The 9,343-nt window shown below is 59.8% G+C and overlaps 2 protein-coding genes across 9 annotated transcripts in view; one reads left to right on the top strand and one right to left on the bottom strand.

Moving 5' to 3' along the window:
- Window positions 1-172, bottom strand: part of ZNF628 (zinc finger protein 628) — a 7,511-nt gene extending 7,339 nt beyond the window's left edge. The window contains exon 1 of the mRNA XM_028478295.1: window positions 119-172. Coding sequence (XP_028334096.1) covers window positions 119-172 — 54 coding nt within the window. The remainder of the gene's footprint in view (window positions 1-118) is intronic.
- A 1,454-nt stretch (window positions 173-1,626) lies between these two features.
- Window positions 1,627-9,343, top strand: part of EPN1 (epsin 1) — a 13,478-nt gene continuing 5,761 nt past the window's right edge. The window contains exons 1-4 of one of the 8 annotated variants that reach the window (XM_028477859.2): window positions 4,831-4,964; window positions 5,100-5,250; window positions 5,328-5,399; window positions 8,647-8,896. In XM_028477859.2, the coding sequence (XP_028333660.1) occupies window positions 8,650-8,896 (247 nt within the window). In that variant the 5' untranslated portion in view covers window positions 4,831-4,964; window positions 5,100-5,250; window positions 5,328-5,399; window positions 8,647-8,649. Of the gene's footprint in view, window positions 1,803-3,992; window positions 4,212-4,387; window positions 4,495-4,640; window positions 4,965-5,099; window positions 5,271-5,327; window positions 5,400-8,646; window positions 8,897-9,343 lie in introns of those variants that run through there. The other 7 variants (XM_028477855.2, XM_024117619.3, XM_028477856.2 and 4 more) reach the window with 7 other exon arrangements.

Raw genomic sequence — 9,343 nt, forward strand, 5'->3', positions numbered from 1 at the left:
TTGAGCTTCCTCTGCTCTCATTCTCCATGCCTCTGCATGTCTCTGTCTCCTGTCATTCTTTGATCCTGGGGTGCTGGAGGATGTTTGGTAAACCTCCCTCCTTCCCTCTCCCTCCCACAGAGTTCTGGGTTTGGGTAGATGCTGGCTGGTTGCTGTGAGTGAACCGGCGCATGCTTGGAGGCCGGGAGGCCTTGGTCTTCACAACCTGCGTCTTGTTCCCACAGATATTCGTGGAGTTCACCTCTGTGTTTGACTGCCAGAAAGCCATGCAGGGCCTGACAGGTCGCAAGTTCGCCAACAGAGTGGTTGTCACAAAATACTGTGACCCCGACTCTTACCACCGCCGGGACTTCTGGTAGAGGCGGCGGGGGAGGGCAGGGGCAGGGCTGGCTGGGGCTTCTCCCCCTCCAGCTCCCCCTCTTTTCCCCCTCTGAAGACGATGGGCAGAGGAGTGACAGCCGAATGACAGCCGGCAGCAACTGGAATGGCAGCGATTAAGGGTGGGGGTGGGGGTGGGGGTTTGGGGCGGGGAGGGGACGGGGGAAGTGCGCACACAGACCCATACAGACACATGCACCCACAGACACAGAGGGAAGGGGTGGGGAGGGGGTGCACAGCAGGGCGGGGTCGGACCCCCACGGCCCCTCCCCGGAAGTCTCTCCTCCCTTACGCCCCCTTTCTCTCCCCTTCCCCACCGTAGAAACATAGCGTGTTTATATTTTATGGCCAAACTATTTTGAATTTTGTTGTCCGGCCCCGATGCCCCGCCCTCTCCCCTTTCAGGACCACAGCTCCTGTCCTTTTGGCCTCTGGTCCTCTCCACGGTGTCCTCCCTGGTTTCTTACATAGTTGATTCTCTCCTCTTTAGTCTCCCCAGACCTGCCCTCCACCCCGTGTCCCCTGTCCCTCTCCTACTCTCTGTGGCAGTTTCATATTTGCTAAGACGAATTTGCTCATTAAACATTTTGTTGTATTTTACTTTATGGAGCTGCTCTGTGTCCGGTGTGTGTAACCCCCTCCCCTCCAGTTCTCAGGGCTTCCCTTGGCCCCAGGCTGAGGCTCGGCCCTGGGAGGCCCAGCTGTCCGCACTGTCGACCTGGCACGGGCACCCGTGCCCTTGGCACACCCGAGGTGGCACACCCCGCCTGCGTGGCCTGCTGCTCTAGGACGGGCGTAGGGCGTGGCCCCCGCATGAAGTGGGGAGGGGGGGCATCCGGCTGGCCTTGTGGACGCAGGGGTTCAGATCGCCCCAAGGCACCTCGGTGGGGCGTGGCCTGGCGGGCCTGGGGCTACCGCGCGGGGGGCAGTCTGGGGACGACGGCGCGGTCTCTTCGCCTCCGGCCGAGCTCGCTGGCTGACCCCTCGCTACGCCCCGCCTCTCCGTGCGCGTCCCCGGGGTTTCGCGGAGGGGGGCGGAAATGAGGCAAGTGGCTCCTGGCGACGGCTCCCGCGCGCCGGAGGTGACGGCACGAGGGAGAGCGTGTCCTCGGAAGTAGCCACTGCGCAGGCTCGCCGCAGACGGGGCGTACGGGCGGGTCGCGCGGCCACTTCCGCTTCCGGTCTGTCGCCTCCTTTGGTTGCTTCCCGTCCGCTCGGCGGCTCCCCTCCCCCGCCCGGCTCTCCGCGCCCCTCCCGGGCGCCGGGGCGGCGGGGCCGTCGGCGTGCGGCCCTCCGTGCGTGCGCGCGTGTGCGGCTTCGCGTCCGCCGCTCGCGGTTCGGCGGGCGCCCCGCGACACCGAGGCCGAGCGGGGGCAGGGGGCTGCCCGCCATGACCCCCTGGAGCGCGGCGTGAGGGGGCCGAGGTGAGCGCGGGCCGGGGCGCGGCGGGCGGGCGCGCTCGGGCGTCTCCGCGGCCTTTGTGTGTCTGCTCCCGGCCGGCCTGGGCCGCCCGCGGCTCTCCGTCTCTCCCGCGTCTGCCTGTGTCTGTGTGTCACTGCCTCTGCCTCCCGCGGGCCTCGCTTGTGCTCGTGTCCGTGTCTGTTTCGGCGTCTTTGCAAAGCATTTGTCTCTGTGTCTGTCTCGGTCTCGTTCTGCTTTTCTGTCACGTTTCGGCGTCTGAGGGTCAGGATTAATGTTGGTGTCTCCGTTCGCCAGGTGTCTCTAGCCTCTGTGCATCTCTCCCCGCCGTCTTCCCATCTCATTTTTGTCCTGGTACCCGTGTCCTCCAACCCCGAGTCCCTCTCCGCGGGTCTGTCGCTTGGTCTAGGGTCTGCCCCTTCCCCCAGGTTCTTGAGTTAGTTTTGGTGAAGAACCCGGCTCTGGAACCAGAGGCCCACTTTTTGCGAGCCTGTAAGATTTGTCAGGTGATTTATCACCAAATCTTAGTTTCTTAGTCTTTAAAATTAGTGTGTTTATGTTTCCTGCGTAATAGGGCAGCTTTGCCTAATAACGGAGGTGATGCTTTTAAGTGCCTAACCCTGGCTCGTAGTAAGTGTGTAGTAAGTGTGGTTTCCGTGATTATTTGTAGATTTTTTTGTTCCACGCAGATGACGTTTGATATCGTTTGATATCTGACTACCCCTTGGAGAATTTCGCTGTATGATTTGTCTTTTATTCGATCTAGTAATTCGCTTTGGATTAAGCAATTTTGAAAAACGTAGTCTTGTTTTAAGCAGTATCTGTGAAGTTTTAGTTTTGCCGTGAAGGTTGAATATATCTTCTAACGCCCGTTCCTATAAACGCACGGTGTTAAGATAGCACATCTTCTGAAGGCCACCCTTTTGGAAATAGTTCGGTTTTTTTTTCTGACAATAATAGTAGCCAACGTTGTTGAACTACTACCCACGGGGCGCAGCGCCAAGAACTTTATGTATCCATTGTATTTAATCAACAGTTTTGCCGGGTGGAATCTTTTCCTTCATTTCAGAGTTGAGCAAAGTGAATCTCAAGGAGGCCAGAATTTGGACCCAGATTTCGTGTTCTTCTCCATTTTTCTTGTCTCTTAGTCCCCTGTCCCAGGTTACTGCCTCTTTTCGTTTCAGGGTCTCCCGTCTTTTCTCGTTGCCCGTCTGCCTCACTCTCTTGCCATGTTTCTTCATCTTGTTTCTCGTGTCTTTGTGTGCGCAGCTTTCTCGGTGCCTCTTTTTCTCCTCTCTCCCTTTCCTTTCAGTCTCCTACTGTTAGTTGTCAGATCAACTCTTCGTCGTAGTGTGTCTGGCTGGGTCTGTCTTGGCACCCTGGCCATGTCTTTTCAGCTGTTCACATCTGTCTCCAAGTGCCTGCTCTCCTGTGTTCAAGGCAGGGGCCAGCCGCCTCCGCTGGGACTCGGGTTGTAGGAGGTCTCTGTAGGTCTCTGCCTGTGGCTAGCATGCTGGACAGGTTGTGGACGGGGTGGTCAGAGCCTGCTCTGCAACCGGGCTGCTCCGGAGGTGAGGCCTGTGCCTTGGGTTCCTCGCCCGTGAGGCGTTTGTGAATCCCGGCGCCGTGGGGATGGACGGCGTTGCCGTGTGGAAGGCGCTCAGGAGCACGCCTGGCAGCGGGCAAGGGCAGCGTGAGTGCTTGCTGTGACGGGCCTCACTGGCCGATCCCCTTCTCCTCTTTTCTCTTTCTTTCCCATCACTCTCCTCTCGGCACAGGTTAACTTAAAAGCGTATGTTCTGGAGCCCAGGGAGGCCTGGGGTGGAGTATGGGCCGCCAGGCCTAGTGTGTGACCTTGGCTGGGTTATTTCACCTACGTGAGCCTCTGCTTCCTCAGCTGTTAGAACCCCGCCCGCGGTGTTAAATGAGATAATGGATGTCTCGTGCTCCAGGAGTGCCTGGCACGAAGCTGGGGCCTAGCCAGCGGGCTTGCTCCTTATCTCTCCTCCCTGAGCCTCCCCGTTGGGACATCTCGTCCCCCTGGCATACCCCCTCCTGTCTATCTCTGCTCCCTTTGTCGGCCTCCTCCCTGTGTTCCTCCCTGTGTGTCCTTGTTTCTGCAGGGGATTCTGGCCCCCTCACCCCTGCTCCAGAGGTCTTTCCTGCCCTCCTTCCTTCCCTTCCTTCCTGCACAGTTTATTGAATGGCTCTTCCGGGTCAGCTCCTCTGACGGGAAAAGCCACGTCCAGACAAACGTGGTCCCTGCCCCCATGGGGCTCTCAGGGCGGCCTCAGCCACAGAGTCAGACAAACGAGTAGAAAATCACCAGGGCGAGTGAGCCTACCGACGAGGCCCCCGGGGAATGGCGGCTGCGGTGTCGGTGTCGGGGTGGGGTGTTCCGGCGGAGCCCGCGGGTGAGTGCGAGGGCCTCGTGAGGGGGAGGAAGGGCAGGGTGACTGTCTCATGACACCCCCCACGTGGACAGCGCGCTTCCTGCGCAGCAGGCTCCCTCCAGTTTTCTGGACTCCGAATGAAGCCCCGTCTCACAGAGGAGAAAACTGCGGTGCGGGAAGCGCCAGGCTAGGAAGTGTCGACTGGGGCGTGCCTCCTTCAGGCCTGGGGGCCGCCACCGCACGCTCCGCCTCGCTGAGCCGGGCCCTGGCAGGAAGGAGCTGGGCACGACTGAGGAACTGAAAGGTGGCTGGGGTGACTAAGGCAGAGGTTAACCAGGGCCAGAGCCTCGCAGGCCACAGAGGGGACCTGGTCCTCCACCCCGCACGCGGCGGGGAGCCGGGTGGCCGCGGATCCCGCTTGTGTTCCCAAAGGTCCTCTCCTCTCCCCAGATGCGGTGACCTGCCAGTCCCTGCCGCGGCCTCCCTCCTCCGCCGCCAGTCTCTGCACGCCCCGGGGGGCCCGCCCCCTCCCCACCGCCAGCCACCATGTCGACCTCCTCACTGCGGCGCCAGATGAAGAACATCGTCCACAACTACTCGGAGGCCGAGATCAAGGTCCGGGAGGCCACGAGCAACGACCCTTGGGGCCCGTCCAGCTCCCTCATGTCTGAGATTGCCGACCTCACCTACAACGTCGTCGCCTTCTCGGAGATCATGAGCATGATCTGGAAGCGGCTCAACGACCACGGCAAGAACTGGCGGCACGTCTACAAGGTCAGTGCAGGGCGCAGAGCCGGGTGGGGGCGTGCCCACCAAGGGGCGCCCAGGGTCGGGTCGCCTTTCCGGTTTCCAAGAGGAGCTGGAGTTCTGTGTCTTTACGTAATTTATGTAAATCTCTCTCTTGTTCAGCGAAGGCAACAAAGAATTTTGGGCCTTGTGGTTTTTGAAGAAGTGGCACATTCTCAAGACTGATCCACTTAGAAGGCCTAAGTGGGTGCCCAGTGTCCACCCCTCCCTCAGAGGCGGCCGTGTCCCCAGCTTCTGTTCTCTATGGTGATCTGTGCGTGGAGGTCCAGGCAGGTGGGCAGCTCCGGGGAGTTTTGGGGGCCACGGACAGGTTCTGTATCTTCGTTGCAGCGGTGGTCCTGTGGCCGTATGCAGTTTCCAGAACGCAAAGCAACCTGTAAGGAAGAGTGAATTTTACCGTGTGTAAGTCATACCCTACTTTTAAAAAGGAAAACAAGCATATATGTTAGGGGTCATTTCTCATCAGGACAACAAAGACTTGCCACTCTTTTTTTAAAACAATTTCCCGTCTCCTGTCTGGGTTGATCATAATTGACGTAGCCAGCTACCTGGTGTTGGGTTTTTAAGTTGTTTGCAATGTTCTGCTTTTACAAACAAGACAGCCACGAATGTCCGTGTATGTTTGCCGTTTTCCAGAACTGGAATTTCTGGGTATGTGCCTGTGGCATTTTGAGAAATGTGGCTCAAGTGTCCCCAGTGATACACGCACACGCCCCGATCCAGCGAACAGACAGAAGGACAGACCACAGGCTTTTTGGGTAAAGGGAACTCGGTTGCAGGCAGCGCTCAATGGGTGGGTTTCTCGTTTGACTGCTGTTCTGGGGGCCTGGGGCCTGGCGTCCCAAGGTGGGTCAAGAAGTGGTAAAGCGCCCCGGGCTGGGGCAGGTGGCGAGGCCCCACCCCCAGCAATGCGGCCTCAGGCCAGTCCCGGGACCTCCCTCTGTGGGAGAGTCCGACTCCTGCGGCCCAGGGGTGTTGGTGAGTCCTTTTGTCGCTGTTCCTTCGGTAAAATGGCAGTTGAGGGCCTGCTCTGTATGTGGCGGTGGGCAAGATGGGTGAGGCCCCTGGTCTCGTGGGCGCAGACTGGAGCATGTGCCGGCCAGGCAGTCTGTCCCCCCGGAGGCTGGGGTGGCTCCCTGGTGGGTTCCAGGATGAGGAGCCTGAGGCCTGGAGAGGTGGCGCCGCCGCTTACGTTCCAGCTGGGATCTGAGGCCCGTTTGCTCTGGCTTCTTCCCACGCCCCTCCCTACAAGCCACGCTTGGGTCTTGGGTCTTGGATTCGATTGAGTCATTTCTTGTGAAGGGAAAGGGCGGGGGAGCTGGGGAGCCTTTGTGTGAGGTCAGGGGGAGGGGCAGAAGCTGGGTGGGGAGGGGGCTGGGCTGGGTGTGTGAGGGGAGGTGAGTCCTGAGAGGCCACAGGTGGCAGGTTCTTTGTGACCGGTGCCTGTGGGCGGAGAGCAGCGGAGGCGCAGAGGTTCAGGGCCGCCCCCGCTGTGGTGGGGCTGAGAGGGGTGTCCCTGAGCCCACCCTCTTGACTCTGGGCTGTGTCACCTGACTTCGCTGAGGAGTGCTGGGTCTCAGTCTTTATTTTCGAAAATAGGGGTCAGCAGACTACAGCCCATGTGTCACACCTGGCCCTCTGCCTATGTTTGTAAGTAAAGCTTTATCACGCGTGGCCTGGTGAAGGGCTGAGCTCTCAGGACCGGGAGTGCACGGCCTGAAATGCTGGCGGGTTTATCACCTGGCCCTTTACAGAGAAAGCTTGCTGACCCCTGTTTAAGCTGATGCTCGCATTCTGATGGCCCGGGACATCCTGGACCAGGCTGTTTTGAAAACCTGTGATGTTTTCCATCGAGGCGCACGTTCTGAGTGCACAGCCCAGCTGGCTCTTAGGTGTGTGCACCCCTTTGTAGCCACTGCCCAGGTGGAGATAGAGTATGTGTCCCCAGGAGGCACCGTGCCTGGCCTTCCATCTGCCGAGATTGCTCCAGGCGTGGAGTCCTGTGATCCTTGGTACCTGCTGTCTTTTGTCTTTGTTCGCCGTCACGTCTGGGGGGTTGACGTGTAGCCGCTCGTTCATGTACGTGGCTGTGTGTGTGGGGCTCCTGTCATGTGAACACGCCACGGCTCGTACGTGTGTATCTACCCCCGTGGGGTGTTTGGGTTATTTCCATGTTCACGGTCTTTAAACTGCAGTTCCAAAGTCCCCAGAGCTCTGAAAATGAAAGTTTTCAAAAGTCATTTGGCACCAAGGCCCCATCTGGACTGGGGTGAGGTGGTTTATCTGGGATTTGGGGGTCCCACAGAGTGCGACCGCTGGTGTCAGCCTCCTCTGGGGGACTTCGGTTACGCGTGCTGTGCGCAGTCTTTATGGCGCCGCGAGCTCGGGAAAATTCTGAATTCCCAAACACGGCTGGCCCAGTTCTGGAGCCTGCCTTCCACACGCGGATGTGGTTTCACTTCTTTCCTTCTCCTCTAAGGCGTAAACGTCTCCGGGTCAGTTAAAGACTAATCTCTAATTACAGAGGTGAATAGTGTCAACACACCTTCAGGACCCATGCCAGATCCAGGTTAGTCTCCCTGGGGAGGCTGGGGAGATGTGACCCTGGCGGCGGATTCTGCTGCAGTTCAGACAGCTTTCCCGGGGTGGCCTGCCCCTCCCTCTCTGTTTTGTTCTGCTCTAGACCTAGGAGCCCTGGGTGGGTCTGGGAACTCCGGGAGGCCCCTGGCGTCACTTGCAAGATCTAAGGTGTGCCCTTTTCCTGAGGACAGTGGCCACGGCCTCCCACAGAGCCTGAAAGGGGCCAGGACCCCTCGCCTCACTCCCCAGACCGCCTGGAGTCCACGCTCTGCAGACCACGAAGGCCTTGCCTGGGGTGGGGAGTGGGGGGGGTATTTCCCATTAAACCTTGTTGAAAAGGGAATTTGTTCCCATGTTATAAAATGCAGAAGATTCCAAAGGGTGTTCCCTCCTCCCTGCCCGCGGGGTCCTCCCTCTGAGCGCCCAGGCTTGGACGGGCCCTGCCGGCAAGGCGTCTCCCTCCTCCGCCATTGTCTTCAGATCGCGCTGGGGCGGTGTGAAACTTTATGCTTGGGATGACACTTTCCAGACTCACAGGGTGCTAGAGAAAGCGGGAGGATGTGTTGTGCACCGGGCACCCCGAGCGGGACCTCACAAGCTGCCTTCCGGCCGGGCGACCTTAGATCTTCGTTTTAATGAACAGAGCGGGGTCTGCACCGCTCGCTTGGGGATCCCCACGCGGGCTGCGGTGTTGCACCGGCCGGTGTTCACTGAGATATGCGTAGGTCACGTGACAACACGATTCACCCTTTTAACGTGCACAGCTTGGTGGCGCTAAGCACATTCACAGTGTTGGGCAGCCATCACCTGGTTCCAGAATATTTTTGTCCCCCTGGACAGAAGGGGGTATCTCCCGATCCCACCGAGAGTCACCCCCAAGTCCCCGGGCCCACTTCGTGGGTTGGCCCGCCCGGACATCTCCTGTGAGTGGACTCTCGCACACTCTGCTCTTTGGGGCCCGGCTTCGGCCACCCCGCGTGGTGTTTTCAAGGTCCATCCCGGTGGCAGCTCGTGCCGCGGAGGACGTGGGTGGGCTGGGCCTCGGGTGACGGTGCGTCCCACCCTGCAGGCCATGACACTGATGGAATACCTCATCAAGACGGGCTCGGAGCGCGTGTCGCAGCAGTGCAAGGAGAACATGTACGCCGTGCAGACGCTGAAGGACTTCCAGTACGTGGACCGTGACGGCAAGGACCAGGGTGTGAACGTGCGCGAGAAGGCCAAGCAGCTGGTGGCCCTGCTACGCGACGAGGACCGGCTGCGGGAGGAGCGTGCCCACGCGCTCAAGACCAAGGAGAAGCTGGCGCAGACCGCCACGGGTGAGCCAGGGTGTCTGGGCCCGTCCCCCGCCTGTACCCTAAACCTGTGTGTTGCCTCCGGTGTGTCTGGGGGCGGCCTGTGCCCCAGAGGGAGCGCGCGGTCCCGAGGAGGTTGCTGCCTCCGCGGGAGCTGTGCTCAGGCAGAGGGCAGGGGGCTGAGGCCCTAGGTGGCTGCACAGGTCGGAGCAGGGCCAGAGCGGTGGTGAGGGGGACTCGGCTGGCGTCGGAGGAAGTGTAGGTGCTGGGTGGCAGCCAGCGGTTAGGAGAACGAGGTGACATAGAGGAGGTAGAAAGGACGTCCCCCACTTTGGGAGGTCCAGCTGTGTCGGGAAGCTTTCAGTTTCATACGTGGGTGTGCAGGTCCTGAGTGCTCCAGGGAAAGGCTTTTTATGCTGGGACCGGGGGGGGGGGCGGGTGGTGTTGAAGGTAGAAGCACATTCCCCAAGT

The sequence above is a fragment of the Physeter macrocephalus genome, chromosome 17 (assembly GCF_002837175.3).
Source record: "Physeter macrocephalus isolate SW-GA chromosome 17, ASM283717v5, whole genome shotgun sequence".
In the NCBI taxonomy this organism is placed as follows: domain Eukaryota; kingdom Metazoa; phylum Chordata; class Mammalia; order Artiodactyla; family Physeteridae; genus Physeter; species Physeter macrocephalus.